This window comes from Mobula birostris, chromosome 9 (genome assembly GCF_030028105.1).
Source record: "Mobula birostris isolate sMobBir1 chromosome 9, sMobBir1.hap1, whole genome shotgun sequence".
Classification (NCBI taxonomy): Eukaryota; Metazoa; Chordata; class Chondrichthyes; order Myliobatiformes; family Myliobatidae; genus Mobula; species Mobula birostris.
Window position 1 is genome coordinate 36,900,716 of NC_092378.1, and position 21,255 is coordinate 36,921,970.

Sequence of the window (21,255 nt, forward strand, 5' to 3'; positions counted from 1 at the left end):
GAGAGAAAAAAAAAAGAATGTGTGTATATAAATAAATAACGGATGGGGTACGAGGGGCAGGTGGGGCATTAGCGGAAGTTTGAGATGTCAATGTTCGTGCCATCAGGTTGGAGGTGCAGATATTGCTATGTACAGATGACACACAATTGTATATCTCGTTGAACATGACAATGATTACACCCCATCTTTCAGACTTCTTGTATGGCTGCAATAAATAAATGGATGAGCAATAATTTCCTAAACCCAAATGAAGATAAAACTGAAATACTGATAGTTGGTCCCAAAGCCAAAAGATATTAACTTCTGATTTTTACAAGAGGAGCCAAGTTCCCGAAGTCATCAAGAAGTAACCACCCTGGGTCTCATCTTTGATTCAGATTTGAGTTTTTAAAATCTCACATAAAGGAAGTGACCAGAGGAGCATTTCCACATTTAAGAAATATTTCAAATGTACACTCAAATGATTTTATATCGAATAGACTAGGTTACTGCAATGCACTTTTTACTGCCCTTCCAAAGCAATCTTCAGCTTATTCAGAATGCTACTGCTAGACTTTTAACTAAAACCAGGATGAGGGAGCATATCATTCCTGTCCTAACTACTCTGCATTGGCTTCCTTTATCTTTTAGAATTGCTTTTTAAAGTTCTCTTTCTTGTTTTTAAAAACTCTCAATGCTCTGGAACTGGAATACATCAGAAATTTTTTTGTTTTATAATCCTGCTCAAGCTCTCAGGTCTTCTTCTGCTGGTCTCTTAGAATTTAAACAATCTTCCTCAAAAGATAATTTGCAGGTCAGCTTTTCTGAACTACACTCCTACACTGTGGAACTCAATATAAAACTATAAGGGATGCAGACTCAGGGGACACTTCTAATATGCAGTTCAAAACCTATTTATTTAATCCTGCTTTTAACTAACATTATTTTGTCTCATTTTCATGTTTGCAATTTATCCCATTGTAAATCACTTTGAACAACATTGTTTGTATGAAAAGTGCTCTAAAATAATGTTTTGAATTATTATTTTGAGAGGGGGAAGAGAAAGACAGAATTGGAGTACACAGATAGGCTTTTCCATGTAGCTCATATTCCTATTTTATGGAATGTTCCACTTTTGTTGGGGTTATTTTAGTGTAAACAAATGCAAGTTATTTAACACATTTTATTTCACAAAACTGTAATTGCTTTTTTTTTTAAAAAGAGTTATTTAAAAACATTCTATAATTTATCAAACACATACAATAATTTTTTGATCTTATGTGAAATTAATTATGGAAGATTAAAATACAGTGTCTCAATTCAGAGTTTAAAAAATGTAACTAAAATGGTACAGATTAGTGCGGAGAGTGCATAATTGTCAATGTGATTCATGCAGTTGTCTACGAAAAGGTTTTGTTACAGAAAATTAACTTACTCAAGCAACTTCCGGTGGTTGAGTTGGTGGGAAGGAGGCATTCGACAGCAACTAAAAATAACCAGTTTCCTTCCATAATTATCATCACCTGATTGGAAAGATAAAACCTAAATTTCATATTGGATACAAACAGGAGATATATACTCTATCAAATTCCATTAACACAGATATCCTCCTCATATGGTCGTCAGAATTCAGCCATTCCAATTCCTAAGCTATAAAAGAACTTTGCCCTATGACTAAATACTGCACTGCTGAGGATGGTAACATGAAGCAAATAATTTGGTGCTGTGACACATAAATCCTTGGTAGGTTTAGGTTGAAATTGTAACACTGGGAAACAAATACATGTAAGAGTCATGGCTTCTAAACAATAAATAAAAAATTTATTTATTTATTTATTTTTTACTGACCATCAATTGATCCTAATCTCAACAACCCACAAAAACAGAAGCTCATTGCAATTAATTAGACAGGTACTTACGTGGCGGTAACAGCTATAATTAGAACAAGAATGATGCTCCTTATGCTGAATACATTTTTAAGAGTTCACCATAAAAGCACAAGGAGTATCCTTCATTTTCTTTTTGAGAGTACTGACTGTCAAAAGGCACAAAAAATCCATACTTATGTCTAGCAAAGGATGAAATGAGGAAGAATTCCCACTGTAAACATCCAATCAAAACCCTAAAAATCAACCCTCACCTACCCCCCCCCCCCCAACAGCACGAAACCAATAATTGATTTGGCCCCTCTTGGGCCTTTAACATGGTTTTAAAAAAAATAAATGACTGACTGATACAAGAGACAGGAGTATAAATTCCTAATTACAATGCTGCCAGGTTTAATAGAAAAAAACCGAAGGAGTATAGCCACCACGTAATGAAATGTTCTTGCTCTTCAGGAGGCTACAGAAGTAAAACATATCCAGACCTACTAAACTGATTAACACAGAAAACAGAGAAACCTGCAATAAATATTGCTCAGTGGGTGAGTTCCTTACAGTATTATTCCAAGATCAATCACAATAATAATACAGGTTGATTACCCCTTATTTGAAATGCTTGGGGCCAGAAGTATTTCAGATTCTGGATTTTGGAATATATAACAAGATACCTTGGGATCACCATAATTTCCAACTTTGAATTTATCTGCTACCGGTAAGCAGTCTTTGTCTTAAACTTGTTCATCACACATATGTAATTAACACTAAAAATTATTACATACTATTAATATAATGTGTGCAGTGTAACAAAAACAACATCAGGAGAATAGCTGAATCAGCTGTTGAACAACAACCCATCTCCGCCTACAATGCTGTGTTTTGATTACAGTAGTGTATTTGCATATTTTACTTATTTTAGGTTTTATGTAAGGTATAAATCTGCTTTTTAGGCTTGTCCTGGTGTTAGATTTTCATCAGCGACGATCTTCACAAACTCAATTAATTTCTCTGTTGCTTTGTGATGCTTTATCTTTAAAATGTTTCAAATCTTTAAAAAATTAATGTCATATCTTTTCTTAAATTTCTGCAACCAACCTGCTGAATATTCACAATTACATTCAACTTTCAGTTTGTTGTGACAGATCTTTGCTTGTTTCATGATCAGTACACCTTTAAGCAGCATATAATCATTCCGACCATGATGAATCCATTCTTTCAATACACGATTGAAATCTTCATTTTTGCTTTACGCAGTGTTTTTCTATCTCTCACTAACTTCTTTGTGAGGTCCCTTCTCAGAACTGTTTGTGGTATGCAGAGACCTGTGCATCGCCTGGGAAACTTGTCAGCGCCTTGTGGAATTGTCCATTTGTGACGTCATGCCAGTGCTCAAAAGAATTACATACTTCAGGAGTTTTCCGGATTTTCAAATAAGGGTAGTTCAACCTGTATCCTCCAAGATGACTTTTCTACCAGGAGTTCCCATCTTTGGGCTTTGGTCAATTCCAAGTTGGAAACCCCACTCCAAAAAGCAGAATCTCAACCCATTTAAAAGTTTGAATAAATATGGAAATCTGAATAATTTAAATAATAAAATCCTGCAAACTTAGTTTCAGTCATTATCTGTGCTGCATGCTGCTTGTGTTCCGGAGTTACTCTAAAACGCCCTTGCTCCACCTGTTAGATTCTGCAGTGACCAAAATGCTTCTCTTACATTAGTCTTAAGCAATGAAAGGCTGTATGAGGATTATGTGTGACCCTTCCCTAAGTGCTCAGTCAGAAAAAAGACAGCTAGTTATTCATCAGTTTCCCTGTATATGAATTGAGGGATAATTATTGGAATAAAACAGCTCTCCAGCTCCTTTTCCAATGCAATGCCACAGGATCTATTACCTGAATTTGGCAGGGTAGATTGGTTGAATGTCCTATCAAAGGACTGGCACCTTCAGTAGTACGGCACCCCCTCAGATTGCAACAAAGTGCCAGTTGAAGGATTTTTACTCAAGTCTCTGGTAGAAGACTTGAGCCCAAAACCTTTCAGCTCCAAGACACAGCAATAACTCGAGCCCTGGCAGATGCACATTACAACAGTAATTACATCTGACGTTAAAGCATTTAGGGGCAAATGCAGTTATTGAAAAACTCCATAAAATTTCAATTCATCCTTTAACTTCAATTTTTAAGTTTTCTTTGCCTGTATGCTTAGGGATGAATAAGAATCCAATTGCAGCTCAATCATTTAACCATGATATAATATAAAAGAGCTGTAGAATAATTTCTCCTGATATCTACTGTGGTATAACAATTTGTTTCATATAAGCAACCCAAATTAATGGAATATTTTTCTGCAAGTCATAAAAGTGCAAAGGATTTTAACAGTTAACATAAATAGATCTGCAGTAATTGCTCAAATCACTATACAAAAATTTAAGCATCAGTTTTAATAATGGAAATATGGTTTCTCTATAGTTACTATTGAAACATCTGCTTGAATGCAACACCTCAACCTGATTGACCTACCTTTGACAAGACTGAGCAGAGATCGTTGAACTGGGCATCTGTATCACTTTCAGGATCTAAAGTTCCTTTGTTGAGAGGTCACATTGTAAGCAATGCAACAACCAACTTGTAAACAGCAAGCTCACTTACAGAACACTATAACCTTTACAGTTAAGAAGCAAATGTCGCTTATGATTTGTCATCACAACACAAGAGAGACATCTTTTGGAAGCATTTCCCTTCTCTCTCACTTCCAACTAATACGTTCCAAATATTCATCTATCTGCTAGTTGCAGAAACAGAAATGTACCAAAGAGGGATGCATTTTCCAGAGTTCCCTTGTGGTCTACGTTCTTACAAATCTTTAGAATGTTGTATTGTGACATATGAAATTTTAATTTACTGATATTTTTCCACTGGTTTAATCAAACATCGTTACTATTACTTGCTGACATTGCATGTAGAGCATCAAGACTAAGTGTAGTTTTTAAAAAGAGTATGGAGTGAGGCAACTCAGAACTACGGTATTTTAAGCGCAGGCTCAAAAAAAACTGGCATAAAGTAACAGCATGGTTAATAGCATTATTTATTAGCAAATACTGATGAGCAAGGCACACTGCCTAGGTGACAATAGTCTAATACTGAGGGATTGAGGATGAGATTCTGAATCAAGATCCCACCTGTTCTTCCAGTTGGGTATGACAGATTCCATGGCATTATTCAGCAGGAGTCACATCCCAGATATCTTGGCCAATATCTGTTTTGCAACCAGCATTTCTTAACAGATAATATGATCACTTATACTGCTGTCTGCTGATGCTTGCAGTGCAGAAACAAGCTGCTTTTTTCTGCAGTGCAAAATTGGCTCCAGTTCAGAATCAGGTTCAATATCACTGGCATATGTCACAAAATTTGTTAAATTAGCAGCAGCAGTATAATGTAATACATGATAAATATAGAGAAAAAATAATGAATTACAGTGAGTATATGTATATTAAACTAGAAATAGTGCAAAAACAAATACTCATCACCTATAAAGCACTTTAAAGATAAGATTGTACTTCACAAGTGGTAACGTTTTTTTCTTATATCCCCAATGTTAAAATGCAAAATCTGATGTCAGAAATCTTCCCCTGTTGCTTAATGTGCAATAATATCATCTGTCTCGTTCCAAATACTTTGATTAATATGGTTACTGGTTTCTGCCTTCAGCACAAATAAAGTTACTACACAGGTATAATCATAAAATTGGGCAGTACAGAATCAGGTCCTTAAAGCCTGCCATGACCATCCCAACCAAGATGCCTATCTAAGCTAATCCTATTTGCCCACATTAGGGCCATGTCTCTCTACTCAAAGGTAATATGCCTATTATAAATATTAGCGGAGCTTATAATGGATGAAACCAACAGAAAATGTGCAAAGATACATGGGTTAGCATATTATATATCACAGTTATATATAAAAACCAAGAAACAGTTTCAGGTCAAGAAAAATGGGCCAAGATGGATGAGTAGAGAGAAGGGGGGTAGGAGCAGAGCCAATAGAATATCACATTCTCTGAGTCAAACAACAGAAAAGGGGAGCAACACACATCAAAGTTGCTGGTGAACGCAGCAGGCCAGGCAGCACCTCTAGGAAGAGGTACAGTCAATGTTTCAGGCCAAGACCCTTCGTCAGGACTAACTGAAGGAAGAGCTAGTAAGAGATTTGAAAGTGGGAGGGGGACGGGGAGATCCAAAATGATAGGAGAAGACAGGAGGGGAAGGGATGGAGCCAAGAGCTGGACAGGTGATTGGCAAAAGGGATATGAGAGGATCACGGGACAGGTGGCCCAGGGAGAAAGACAAGGGTGGGCGGGGGAAACCCAGAGGATGGGCAAGGAGTACAGTCAGAGGGACAGAGGGAGAAAAAGGAGAGTGAGAGAAAGAATGTGTGTATAAAAATAAATAACGGATAGGGTACAAGGGGGAGGTGGGGCATTAGCAGAAGTTAGAGAAGTCGATGTTCATGCCATCAGGTTGGAGGCTACCCAGGCGGAATATAAGGTGTTGTTCCTCCAACCTGAGTGTGGCTTCATCTTTACAGTAGAGGAGGCCATGGATAGACATGTCAGAAAAGGCGTTCAACTTTGGGTCCACTGACCGTTGTGCAAAGGTATTGGTCCAAGGCATTAAAAAAGTTGGGAACCCCTGCCACAGAGGAAGGCATCGCATCTCCAGACCATTTCAGTTCAACTGTCCCGTTCAGCAGCAGCCATGCAGTTTGGAACTGGAATTAGTTAATTATGGCAGCGGTCCCCAACCACCGGGCCGCAAAGCATGTGCTACCGGGCCATGAGGAAACGATATGAGTCAGCTGCACCTTTCCTCATTCCCTGTCACGCACTGTTGAACTTGAATATAAGGTTGCCAACTGTCCCATATTTGCCGGGACATCCTGTATATTGGGCTAAATTGGTTTCTCCCATACGGGACCGCCCTTGTCCCGTATTTCCCCTGCTAAGGTAGAGCGTTCCTATGAAACCTTCCGTGCCAACATGGCGTAAAGCGAAGAAGCAATTACCATTAATTTATATGGGAAAAATTTTTGAGCGTTCCCAGACCCAAAAAATAACCTATCAAATCATACCAAGTAACACATGAAACCTAAAAAACACTAACATATAGTAAAAACAGGAATGGTATGATAAATACACAGCCTATATAAAGTAGAAATAATGTACGTACAGTGTAGTTGGGAAGATTAAGCCAAAGCCAATTTGTGGAAAAAAAATCGGCACATATGCTCATGCGCACAGAGGTGCCCGCGCAAGGCTTCATGGTCATGGTAGTCCTTCTCGGGGTAAAGCCAAGTGTCCCGTATTTGACTGCTACTTTTGTCCCTTATTTGGGAGAGAGAAAGTTGGTAATCCTAACTGTAAAAGACATGTTGAGGTGAGTTTAACCCTAAACACTCCCACCAGTCGGCCAATATTAAACTGGTCCACGGTGCAAAAAAGGTTGGGGACCCCTGAATTATGGTCACCTACCAAAATACAGTGAAAAGTTTCCCTTGCAATCTGTTCATATAAATTAGATTATTAGTAAAACAAAAACAATGGAAATAAAGTGTAATAACTACAGAGAAACTGTAGTGCAGGTAATGAAGAAGGTGCAAGACCACAACAAAGAAAATTGCGAAGTCCAGAGTCCAACTTATTGGACTAAGGAACTGTTTAATTGTCTTACAACAGCCAGGTAAAAGCCCATTCTGGAGTCTGGTGGTACACGATTTCAGGCTTTTGCATCTTCTGTCCAGTGAGAGAGATGGCATGTCTGGGTTAGGTGGGGTCTTTGATAATGCTGGCTGTTTTACTGAGGTAGTAGGAAGTGTAGACAGAGTCCACAGTGGGGAAGGTTGGTTTCCATGGTGTTCTGAGCTCTATTCACAACTCTGCAGTTTCTGCACTCACATGTAGAGCAGTTGCCATACCAAGTAACTATGCATTCAAAAAGGATGCCTGGATAACTTCAATCATCACCACACTGAACTGATTCTACAACCTATAGACTCCCTTTCAAGGACTCTTTTCAACTTGCCCTCAGTACTGTATCTTATTTGTACGTTTTGTCTGCTTTTGGACATTGGTTGTTTGTCAATCTTTGTCTGTTTAGGCATAGCTTTTCACAAATTCTATTTTATTTTGTTTTCCTGTGAATGCCTGGAAGAAGATGAATCTCAAGGTAGTATATTGTAACATATATGCAGTTTGATATTGACTTTACTTTGCACATAGAAAAAGTTCATCGATAAAAATTGGTAGGGGTTGGGGCGATGGGGGAAACAGGCTGAATATTTTCAGCGTCCTGAGAAAGCAGAAGCATATTGCTGATCTACTTTTTTTTCCCCATTTATCGGTGTTGGATTGAACTGTATAATCGTTACTTCACTCATAGTTTAACTTCCTTGTGTTTGTTTGGACTTTTGTATAATTACCTACATATATGTAACTGTTTAGTGGGTTTTCTAAAGGTTAGAGTTACTCTGTATTTTTCTGGAAACCTCTTGATTTCAGCAGTAGGGGTCATATTACTTGAATGGTGGCTATGTGACAGGTTAACTTATCTATGGAATGTCTGTTATTAGCAAATTGGTACAAGACCACCAGATTTTTTAAATATTATATATATTTTTTTGAAGTAAATGGTGTTAGACTATCACTGCAAACAATGAGTGTATGTGTGTGTGTAGATTATACGTATAAACACACACATACATACTCTTTCATGGTTTGCAGTGATAGTTTACTACCACTTACTTTAAAAAAAAGTCTTATTAACTCCCTGGTAAAGATTTTACAGCTAATGTTGTAGGGTATTTCATGTAATGGTTTTCTGTAGAAGCAGTGTGTTCTGATGGTAGTGTTTGGGTTACCGTCAAAGATAACGGATGCTTAGGAATGTTGTCTCATCCAATCAGGAGGGCAGATCTGGGAGAAGTTTCTAAAGAATGTTAGGGGAGAGGGTTTGTGACAGACTCCAAGGTGGTTCGAGGTCTTTCTCGATGGGAGATGAAAAGAAGTTTGAGAGAACCAGCTGTAGGATTCGACCTGAAGGGAATACGTTATCTGATGGAGCCCAAATGGGGGATTTCTACCAGGGATCAGTGAACATGAGTTGGTGCCGTGACTACATTGGACACGTTGGCTTTTGGAAGATTTGAGCTCCAGCCTGTGCACATTTGACTGTTAAAGTACAATGGGCCCTTTTTGTTTGTTTTCGTTCCCTCTCTTTTCTTGAATAACTCTTTCATTAAATTAACATTCATAAATACACTTTCTTTATGATTGCGTGCAGTGTATGATCTGTTATTTCTTGCCAACAGGCAATTGCATGGGGCTGTAAATCATACAGTATTCACACAAATCGGGGCTTGGGTGGGCAAGACATCCCAACCTCATGGGTTTGGCAGGACCAGTCACATCTGCCCTAGATATATGGAGTCTGTGAAAAGGTGGTTTTCTCAACGCTGAGTTCAGTGGTGGTTAGCGAGGGGCTAACCCCAAATCACTAGAGAGGCCCAGTAAAAGTGGTTTCATTGTGGGGGCTCGTCAGAGATTGAATTCATTGACTACCATGTGGGTTCTCCGAGGACTGTTAAGTGGTGTTGTGTTTTAGCCTGTGTTAAACTATTGTCCAGGAAAGTGATTAAGAGACGTGGTTATGGATGCCGCAGGGATTAAGTGTTGGTGCGACTCAAAGAGATTACCTGCAGCAAATGCTTGTATTCTAAGCGGGGTGGATACTCACAGCCCAGGTGAACTATTGATTAGGGTTTTAAGCACTGTTAAGTCATCAGAGAGAGTTACAATCACGGATTGACAGTTTGACCAAACAGGGGGCAAGGATATAGTTTTAGTTCAGACTTGTGATGACATGACAGGAATGGGTTTGCCTGGTACCATTGGGTTCCCGGGAGAGGAGAGACCATGACCCATCCATACTTTCAAAAAAGGGGGAGTGCAGGCGAGGGCACTAAATTGGAAGTCAGGTTTCCCGTAGCTGAGGGCAGAGACTTTTAAAGACAAGCTACTCTTGTTTCTGCAGAGCGAGGGGAAGGTGTTGTCTGATGTGGAAGGTCTAATGAGTCCTTCAGCGGATGGTGAAAATTCTGAGCTGGTATTGGCAATTACGTCCCTGGTGGATAAATGGTCAAGTAAACTGGTGGAGAGTCAAAATTATTGTAGACTGAGGATATTCTCGGAAGTGAAATCCACCTCAGAGGGGGAGAAGAATACGAGACTTGGGCAGAGCAGACATCTCAGATGCTGGATGAGTGGCAGTGCTCTAGTAATGTGAAAACGCAGCGACTGGTAGAGTGTCTAAAAGGTCTGGCTGCTGAGGTGGTGAGGTCCTTGAAGGCAGAGAACCCCTTTGTTACTTCTGCGGGCTACATGCAGGCATTAGGAAGCTTTTTTGGCACATCAAGAGGCCCAATGGAGCTTATGATGGGGTTTAGGAGCATACTTCAGGAGAAAGGGGAGAAAATTTCTGCCTACATTTTCTGACTAGAGAGACAGCTGCTTTGCTTGTAGTGTAAACTAGCCATTCAACTGACTGAGGTGTATCAGTAAGGATGGACCAAGTGGCGAAGGGTGCACAGTCACGCGACGTGATTGCTTTAAGCCTCCGAATGTCTCGTAAGATGTGTCCCCTCCCTCGTTTGTTGAGATGATCAGAGAAGTAAGAGAGGAAGAAAATGCGCCGGAGGAGTGTGAGGCCTCCATCAGCAGAGCACAGTCCTCAGTAGTAGCCTCTATTGCCAAAGCAACCCCTAATGCCCCACAGGTGTTTTTTTTTTTAAAACAGGATTTCGTGGAAGATTTTAGAGCTGAGGTATCTCGGTTGATATCAGTGGGTGCTGTCATCAAGCATGACAAAGCCGATAGGGGGCTGGACGTACTGAAGGGATGTACTAAGCAGAGAACTGCTATTGAACAGGATCCCTTGAAAAGAGGAGCAACTGATATTCTCTGTTACAACTGCAGTGAGGAGGGACATTTCAAGCAAGAGTGTAAAAGATGGGAAAACCTTTGGAAAGTGAACCAATGGTTACTTAAACAGAAGGGATGTCGGGAAACCTCAGAAAGACCCAGTGAGGAAACGGCCTGTCATCTCAGGGGTAACACGTTCCAATCAATGTATCAAGGAAAACTCTAAAGTGCAAAAACCTATTCCTGAAGGCTCAGTGGGGCCAAGCTCCAGTGTATCCCTATGAATTGAGGGTATTTTTGCTAGAGCCATACTCGACACCATTTCTCAGATTACTTTGCTCTACAGGTAGTTCTACACCCGGTATTTGATGCATTTACCATTGATGCCACTCAGTGCCCTAGAGCTCTGGGCCTTAGTACTGATGACTACTTATATGTAGTTGAAGCTGCAGTATTCGGAGGCAGATGTGTGAGTAGCTGTGGTCGTTGATACATTAATGTCCAGACCCAGTCGAGAAGGGTGAAGCTTCAATTCTTGTGGGTACAAATAATCCTATTGTGAGAAGCCTGAAAGGAGAAAATTGGAGAGTGCTTTCTGAAAACCTTGTTCATTCACCTGGTGTTCAGAGCTGTCTTTGAGAAAGTGCAAGACCATCCTAGGCCAGATGATGAGCACAAATGAGGAACCGTGTGGTACACCCAGTCCAACCCCATCATGTTACGGCCTCGGGAAGTAGCTAGAGTGATGGGAAACCTCAAATTTCCCAGAATGCCTGACGCTGAGGCCCTCCAGGTGGATGCTCCGTAAGATCGCAACGAGGACTCACACTTACCTGCTGGGGTATGGGTGAGGCCCAAACTGCCGAAGCTGGTTCTACAGGTAAACAGGATGACAGCGATTGTCAGGAACACCTCAGAGTGGGAAGTCCCCCTCAGGCAGGGAATGCCAATGCCACATCTTTTTCTAGTGACTCTAATGTCTAGTTTTCCTGTAAGAAAAGCAGGAAAGAGGCCATCTCCTGGAATGGGAAAATTGACAGCCAAGTCATTCAACTTTGGTGACTCCCCAGTACCTGGAGTTTGACTGACAGAGAAGATTTCAAAGTTTGAAGATGTCTTTTCTACTGACGAGTTTGATGTGGGTTTTTTTCCCAAGAGTACACACCACACCATCCACGTGATAGAGGACACCCTTTTCTGAGAAAAGTCTCAGTGACTGGCACCCGTAGAGGTGGAGGACATTCTGCAGGATCTGCTGAAGCTGAAGAAGCTGGGATCATCACTGAATCCAGGAGTCCCTGTGCGTCACCCATAGTGGTGGTGAGGAAGAAGAATGAGAAGGTACGAACATGTGTTGGCTATCAGACACCGAACTGACCATGCGTGGAGCAAAATGGTTCAGTGTGCTGGACCTAAGATGCAGGCATTATCAGATACCCATGAGTGAGGCTGACAAAGAGAAGATGGCTTCATGTGTCCACTTAGATTTTTTCAATTTGAAAAGATGCCCCAGGGCATATCTGGAGCTCTAGTTACTTTCCAACAGGTCATGGAGAAGGCTATCGGGAACATTAACTTGCTTGAGGTACTGGTGTACTTGGATGAACTCATAGTATTCGGGTCCATCCTGGAAGAGCATGAGGTGAGACTACTGAGGGTTTTAGGCTGCCTGAAAGCCGAAGGGTTAAAACTGTCACTGGACAAGTGCCAGTTCTGCAAAACGTCTGTCAAGTACATGGTTAATCGTGGGATGGAGCAGCTACGGATCCGAGGCTTGAGCACAGAGACGGTGACCACTGGCCAAGGCCCAAGAACGTGAGTGCCCTATGCTTGTTCCCTGGATCCTATGGGTACTATCGGAGGCAAGTGAAGGACTACTCCGAAATGAGTCACCCTTTGAATCAGCTTCTGTACGGTTACCCTCCCTTGGGGAAGAATGGGAAGAGAATGAAAGGAGAAGATGGACATGTTTATCTTAGCCCTTTGGAGAATTTTGGAGCAAGATGGGATGAAAAATGTGAAGAGGCCTTTCAGCTGCTGAAGGAGCTGCTGCGAAAACCCCCAATTGTCATACGTATTGTATACAAATGCCAGCCACGAGGCTGGCAAGATGCTTCTATATCAGAATCAGAACACAGGGTCGAGACCTGTTGCTTTCATCAGCTGGAGTCTGTCACCATCCAAGTGAAACTACCCCACACAAAAATTGGGACTTTCTAGCATTGAAATGGGCTGTGGTGGACAAGTTATGTGATTACCTGTATGGTGCCAATTTTGAGGTGAAAACTGACAACAATCCATTGACTTGTATCCTGACCTTGGCAAAACTGGATACCATAGGCCATCGTTGGTTGGCGGCGTTGTCTGCCTATGATTTCAGCCTGTAGTCCTGGCCGTAGAGCTGGAACATTAATGTGGATACATTGTCCCAACTTGAGAATGGCTAGAAATGGACAGAGAATGGGAGAGCGTTCCTGCACCTGGAGTTTAAACACAAACCTGATTCCAGCAACACGGCAAATGTCTTCGTTATTACTGATCACTACACCAGATATGCTCAAGCCTTCCCTGCAAAGGATCAGAGGGCGTCCACCATGGCCAAAGAGTTATGGGAAAAGTATTTCATTCATTATGGCCTTCCTGGATGGATACATAGTAATTATGAAAAGGGATTTTGAGAGTAGGCTCATACACGAGTTACTGAGCATGCTTGAAGCCAAGAAGTCGAGGACTACGCCTCATCACCCTCAGCCCGAGAGGTTCAACTGGACATTGCTAGACATGCTCAGAACCCTGTATATCAGCAAGAACAAATGCAGTCAGCATCTGGTCCACTGCTACAACGTACACAGAATGAAGCCACTGGATACTTGCCATATTATTCGATGTTTGGCTGCGAAGCAAGATTGCCTGTTGGCCTCTGTTTTGGGACTCTTGGGGAAGATTTGCCACAGAAGACCTATCTTAAGTATGTGTCTGACATGGCAAGGGAATTGCAAAAGGTTCATGAACTAGCAGAGCTCTCTGCTACCAGGCAGCGGTTCTGCTACCAAGTAGTATCAAGGAAATAAGAGCAGATATGATCAGAAGATTAGGTTCTTCCAACTGATGACTAGAGACAGAGTTCTCATAAGGAATTTGCGGCTACCAGGGAAGCAAAAGTTAGTTGACCACTTGGGTGGCTATGCCTTGCATAGTGGAGAGTCAGATGCCAAATGTGTCAGCTTTTTGAGTGAAGTCAGAAGACGGGAGTGGGACTGTCAAAATTCTCTATTGGAATCACCTTTTACCTCTAGGACAAGAGGTACATGTTGACCCAGAGCGTAACATGGACCCTACACCTAATAAGACTCCGTGGCGACATGGGAGACAGGAAGACAAGTAGTGGAGAGACTTGAACAGGACCTAACCACTAAATGTTATATGGACTCAGAGGACGAAGAAATGGGAGTGCCTTATATGTTATCTTATGCAAACTCCCCAAAAACTGGTGAGATTCCCAAACCTACCCCATGCTGATGCAGATGTAGTGAAAGTGGGGGGGGGGAGCGGGGAGGGAGCTAGCAGTGGAAAGGCAGGTTGTGGCTGGACAATGAAAGGAAACTGGGCTCCAAAGTAACTGGGGATGAAGATCAGCTCAGTCAAGTGACAGGGGGACCAGAGTTGCTGGAAGGCATCAGTAATGGACAGGGGAAGGACTCTCCAAGTAGACATGAAAGACCCCAAGGAGTGTCCAAGACTGAAGTAGTAGTTGATGGGATGAGGAAATCTCAAAGAGTTAGGAAACCCCAATATTGGCTGGCCTATGTCACACCTGGGGAACAGTGTGTTGCACCTATTCCCCTAGGGAGATATTTCACTACTATTTACAAATGGATTGGAGGTCTTGACATCATGAAATTCTGTGTTATTAATGATGGGTTGATAAGTTTCAAAGACATGAGGACATGACTATTTTGGGTGGTGGGGGGAGGGGGAGAAAAAGAAAAGAGTGCAACGCCCTGGTAAGAATTTTAGTGCTAATGTTGTGGGGCATTTCACGTAACAGTTTTCTGTAGAAGCAGTGTGTTCTGATGGTAGTGCTTTGGTTACCATTAAAGATGAGGGTTGCATAGGAATGTTGCGTCATCCAATCAGGAGGGTGGGACAGGGAGAAGATTCTAGAGAATGCTGGGGGAGAAGTTTTGTGATGGACACGGAGGTGGGTCGAGGTCTTTTTCAGTGGGGGATGGAGAGAGAAGTTTGAGAGAACCGGCTGTAGGATTCGATCCAGAGGGCATACGTGATCTGATGGAGCTCAAGTGGGGGATTTCTACCAGGGATCGGTGAACACAAGTTGGAGCCGTGAGTACATTGGACACGTTGGCTTTTGGAAGATTTGAGCTCCAACCTATGCCCATTTGACTGTTAAATTACAATGGGCCCTTTTTGTTTGTTTTTTTTTTCTCCTTCCTTTTCTTTGATAACTCTTTGCTTAAGTTAACATTCTCAAATATACTTTCTTTATAATCATGCGCGGCATACGGTCCGTTATTTCTCGCCTACAGGCAATTGCATGGGGCAGTAAATCACACAGTACTCCTACAAATCGGGGCTTGGGTGGGCAAGACATCCCAACCTCACGGGTTTGGCAGGACCCAAGTCATATCCTACCCTAGACGTACCGAGCTTGTGAAAGGTGGTTTTCTCAACGCTGAGTCCAGTGGTGGTTAGCGAGGGGCTAACAGGCTGTATCTCTAGAGATGCCCAGTAAAAAAAATGGTGTCATTAATAATATTTAATCAAATTCTTTTGCTTTTGAACAAGTAAGCTGTTGCACTTCTTCAGCAGTGTCATCTTAAACTGGAAGTCTTCAATGAAGATTAAGGAGAATCCACAATAGTTGTTTCTGGATAACAAGGTGAGTAAAGAAGCAAGAACAGTTTAATTTTCTCACCTGCTACCTGGACTATTCCATGCCTTGCCACATCATAAAAAGGATGATTGAGATCCAGAGGGGTTTCTCCAACTGATGGAATGAACACAAAGACAGAACCTTCATCACTCAAAATCCTCTCTCTTCCAACATATTTACAGCACATTGCCCTAGGCTTTCCAGCAACATACAACAGCTTTCTTCTCCTTTAATCACACTCACACTCCACACTTTTCCTGCTTTTGAAAAGTTTCTGCAGCAACATTTATCAGATTATCAATAAGCAAGCCCCAGTCTATCAGAATCATAAAGCTTTGTATTTTAAAAGTGAACTAGCATGTTATTTCTGATGCTACACAGTGGCAGACACTTACTACAAGATAGAACAACTTCAGCTATAGCAATTAAGACAGGAGACCAAGCATTTTTCCCCCCAAACTGAATTTTATTAGCTAAATTTATTAGTAAAGCCATTATACAGACATGCATAGGAGTGGATGAAATGCTTTCATCCTAATGCATCGAGCTTTCTTTTTAACATTATTTATGGGTTGGTTGGTGGGGGTGTAGAAACAGTAAAGTCAAATGAGTAAATTCATCTTGTGCACAGCCTTTTGGTAGGACATTAACAGAATCACAAAGAAGAGGACTTCATACTTCAGTGAAAAGGACTGCAGTATTTTGATACAAATATAAATAGTCAGCTTATTGAGGAGGCTCTGTCATTTAGTAACCAATGTTAACCTTTAGCAAAACTACCAGTTCCCAAGATATTTAACTATTTCACAACTTTCACATTTACAGGAAGATTTTCTCACATTCCTGTCAAATTCCAATAATTGAACTCAATTGCAGTTGGGCATTGGTCTCAAAGTCAACAGTTGTTAATAAAAAATGAATTTTATTCAAAATAATGTATATACTTAGTGTCACTTGGTCAATATATTCTGACATATCAACAGCATTATGTTGTAAAACATAGCACCTTGATTGTTACACTTACCCTGCACTATGTTCATATCAGCTTGGAGTGTTGTACAGACACCTTTCTCCAACAAAGGATCACACTTTTGGCTAAATTAGAGTCTGAAAGGAAACATAATTTTTCTTTTTTTTTTAGTATCAGCAGTGACTTCCCTCCTCACCAATGTTATAGGCCATTCACAGATAATGAACACGTTCCACTTTCATAGCCGTCCTTTGTTGATTTTGTCCATGTTAGAAAATAAACATGCACGAAAAAAAACACACACAGTATAGGAACTGTGCCTCCATGGTATTGTAACGAATGGAGTCAAATACACACAAGACCTATAAGAACAATGACCAGAAGTAGAGAGGAAACATGTGCTGGTTGTATGCTCAAATGTACGTACACATATCGGAGCTTTGAATAAAATATTATGGGAGCTTGTTCATTATGTATGGGTGTCTGTAACCTGGGGATGGCCTCTGGGCCCATGCTGTGTCACAATTCGTGCAATCTTGACTAACAAATGGGTTAGTGAGTCATCTGCAACAAGCTCATTTAGTTTCATCATTGCTTCCTTCTCCCTTTTGGCCCTGTTCACAATAACCTAAAACACAAGAAAACAGAAGCACGAGCTGCCTCCATGGGAAGCATAGAGAGAACTGTGACCCCGACAGAGATTGTAAAATCTTTACTCGCTACAGGCGATGTGCCAGTTGACTGGAGGGCAGCAATGTGGTAATTTTATTCAAGGAGGTAGCATAGATAAATTAGGTAATTACAGGCCTAAGAGTCCAATATCAGTGCTAAGGCCGTCACTGGAAAACGTTCTTTGATTCAGGGTTAATCTACACTTGGAAGGGAAAGAATTAATCAGTCAGTCAATTTGGTTTCATTAGGGGAAAACTCTGCCTGAATGTTTTGAAAATGCAACAGACTATTGATAAGAGTAGTATGGGTGACATAGTTAATGTGGACTTCAGGGAGACTTTTGACAAGGTCACATGCAGAAACCCTTTTGAACCAGTTAAGAGTCGATGGGATCCAAAGCAAGTTGGCAAATTGGATCCAAAATAATCTCATTAATGGGGCACAGAATGTGAAGGTGAAGGGCTGTTTGATTGTAACCTTGTGATGGATGGTGTCACTGGAACTCTCACTTCACTTTGTTGCATATATTAATGACTCAGGTGTAAAGTTAGGAAGTATGACCAGTATGAAGATGCATAAAACTTTGTTGTGTTTTTGATGGTGAGGAGGATAGTAGTAGTCCAGAAGTAATACAGGTAGAAAATTAGCAGGTGGAATTAATCCTGGCAAGTGTGAGGAGATGTGCTTTGGGAGAACTAACAAGGCTAGGAGCACAAATAGCTCTGGTGTTGAAGAAGGCATATGGAATGCCCGTCTTCATTTGCTATGGCAGAAACCATAACAGCAGGGAGATTAAGGTTATAATTTTATGAAACATTGGTTAGGTCACTGCTGGAGATCAGTGTACAGCCCTGATCATCTTATTATCAAAAGCATGTGATCACAGTGGACAAAATTGGTTCTTTGGAAGACCAGAATGGTAATCCATGCATGGAGCCAAAACAGAAGGGGAAGATCTTGAATGCTTTCTTTGCATCTGTATTTATTCAGGAGACAGACAGAGTCTATAGAAGTAAGGTAAAGCAGCATCAACTTCACGGACCCTTTATAAATTATCGTGGAGATGTTTGCTACCCTGAGGCAAATAGGGTGGATAAATCCCCAGGGCCCGACCCTTTGGGAGGCAGGTGCAGAAACTACCAGGACTCAAGCAGAGATATTTAAAACATGCTTAGAGACAGTAAAGGTGCCAGAGGATTGGAGGGTAGCCAATGCTGAATCGCTGTTTAATAAAGGCTCTAAACAGAAACGAGGTATTTATAGGCCGGTGAGCCTGACATGGCAGTTCTGGGAATGTTCCTGGAAGGTATTCTAATGGACTGAATATACAAGTATTTGGATAGACATGGACTGCTTAAGGAATCTCAGCATTGCTTTGTGCATGGTAGGTCATGTCTAACCAATTGTATAGATTTTTTTTTGAGCAAGTTACCTGGGAAATGGATGAAGGCAAGGCAGGGGATGTTGTCTACATGGACTTTAATAAGGCATTTGACATGGTCCCACGTGGGAAGTTGGTCAAGAAGATTCGATCACTCAGCATTCAGGATGAGGGTAAATTGGATCAGGCACTGGCTTTGTGGGAGAAGCCAGACGGTAGTTGTAGAACATTGAGTGTCATAGGAAGTCATTCCTGCCTTTGGCCATCAAACTTTACAACTCCTTCCTTGGAGGGTCAGACACCCTGAGCCAATAGGCTGGTCCTGGATTTATTTCCTGGCATAATTCACATATTACTATTAAATTATTTATGGTTTTATATGTCTATATTTAATCTCTGTTCTTGGTTGGTGCAACTGTAACGAAACCAAATTTCCCTCGGGATCAATAAAGTATGACTATGACTAGAGGATTGCCTCTCTAACTGGAGGCTTGTGACTACTGGGAATCAGTGCTGGGTCCTTCGTTGTTTGTCATCTGTATCAATGATCTGGATGATAATGTAGTTAACTGGATCAGCAAATTTGCAGATGATAGCAAGATTGGGGATGTAGTGGACTGTGGGGAAGGCTATCATGGCTTGCAGAGGGATCTGCATCAGCTGGAAAAAAGGGGTGAAAAATGGAAGATGATATTTAATGCTGACAAGTGCAAGGTTTTCACTAACCATCATACATCTTACACAGTGAACGGCAGGGCATTGAGGATTGTGGTAGAACAAAAGGGATCTGCGATTTCAGGTACATCATTCATTGAAATTTGCATCACAGGTAGACAGGGTCATAGAGCTTTTGGCACATTGGCCTTCATAATCAATGTATTGAGTACAGAAGTGGAATGTTATGCCGAAGTTGTAGAAGACGTTGGTGAGGCCTAATGTGAAGTATTGCTTGCAGTTTTGGCTCACCTACCTACAGGAAAGATGTAAGCAAGGTTGAAAAGGTGCAGAGAAAATTTACAAGAATGCTGCCGGGTATGGAGGACCTGAGTTATAAAGAAAGATGGAATAGGTTAGGATTGTATTCTCTAGTATGTGGAAGACTGAGAGGAGATTTGAAAGAGCTGAACAAAATTATGAGGGGTCTAGATAGGGAAAATGCAAGCAGGCTTTTTCCACTGAGGATGGGTGGGACTACAACCAGAGGTCATGGCTCAAGGGAGAAAGGGGAGAAGTTTAAGGGGAACATGAGGGGAAACTTTTTCCACACAGAGGGTCATAACAGTGTGGAACAAGCTGCCAGCACCAGTGGTGCATGCAAGCTTGATTTCAATGTTTAAGAGAAGTCTGGATACGTACTTCAATGGTAAAGGTATGGAGGGCAATGCTCTCGGTGTGGGTCATGGGAGAAGGCAGTTTAAATGGTTTTGGCATGCACTAATGGAATGAAGGGTCTGCTTCTGTGTTGTACTTCGTTATGACTCTATGAGATGGTGCAGGAGGTGAACATTAGGATGTTGTCTGGGGATAGAGTGCACTTATGAGTAGAGATGAGGCAGGATGGGTTTGTTTAACATGGAGTAGAGGAGACTGAGGGGGAACCCAATTAATGATTGCAAAATTGAGGGTCAGAAGAAGGATTAGATAGCAGAAAACTTTCCCAACAGCATGTGTCTCTCAATTAGAGGGCCAAGAGATTATTCTCATCCCATTCCTGAACAGATAGGAAATTATAGTGTCACAGTAGCATTACAAGTGCACAGATATACAAATATCAGAAGTAGGGAGTAAAAAAAGACACAATGTCTACAGCTAAGACACATTTATCAGAAGAGAAAGATAAAAAAAATCAAGAATTTGTATAGGTGTTTCTTTCACATCTCCACAAATTCCTTTATACTGTAATGATAACCTGCTAGATGCATCATGCCATAAAGGAATACAAATATAAAAAATGTTTTAAGATTTGCTATTACCAATCCTTAAACGTAGTTTAGCAGCTCACTTTAGTATCGCGTTTAGTCCATGATGACTCTGGTGAAGAGGCCACTATTTATGGTCCTGCTGCTTTCTACAGCAAAGTAATACCAGCAATCTTATTAATACATTCAAAACTCAGCAAAATCTTTGCTACAAGTCTCAGTCAATTTTCTTTTAATCTACTGCTTCACACTGAAGGTATTATCCGTGCATGAAACATATTTTAGCTCCTTAAATGCAGTAGAAACCAACTTGATTATCATTGGTTCTACTTTCCTACAAATTATAGCCAGTAAAGAACTCAAATGCATCTCAACCACACATCCCATCAATATGTATAAAAATAGCTCCGCTACCTGCATGTAAGATTTATGCAATGTGTTCATAGCTCTTCGGAAAATTGGATCTTTGAGATTCAGATACTCATGTTCCTCAGTCAAAGCCAGATACATCTCCACTCTCTGTGGATGGGACGGCACTGTCCATCTCTCCCACTCTGTGTGTCTTTTGCTCATTACCACCTCGTGT

At 41.1% G+C, this 21,255-nt stretch overlaps 1 protein-coding gene across 3 annotated transcripts in view; it reads right to left on the reverse strand.

Moving 5' to 3' along the window:
* LOC140202681 (rho GTPase-activating protein 8-like) overlaps positions 1 to 21,255 on the reverse strand; it is a 94,935-nt gene that overhangs the window by 51,809 nt on the left and 21,871 nt on the right. For 2 of the 3 annotated variants that reach the window (XM_072267835.1, XM_072267836.1), the window contains exons 2-4: positions 16,752 to 16,834; positions 15,770 to 15,841; positions 1,415 to 1,502 (exon numbers count right to left, since the gene is read on the reverse strand). In XM_072267835.1, the coding sequence (XP_072123936.1) occupies positions 1,415 to 1,502; positions 15,770 to 15,841; positions 16,752 to 16,767 (176 nt within the window). In that variant the 5' untranslated portion in view covers positions 16,768 to 16,834. The remainder of the gene's footprint in view (positions 1 to 1,414; positions 1,503 to 15,769; positions 15,842 to 16,751; positions 16,835 to 21,255) is intronic. The other variant, XM_072267837.1, reaches the window with a different exon arrangement.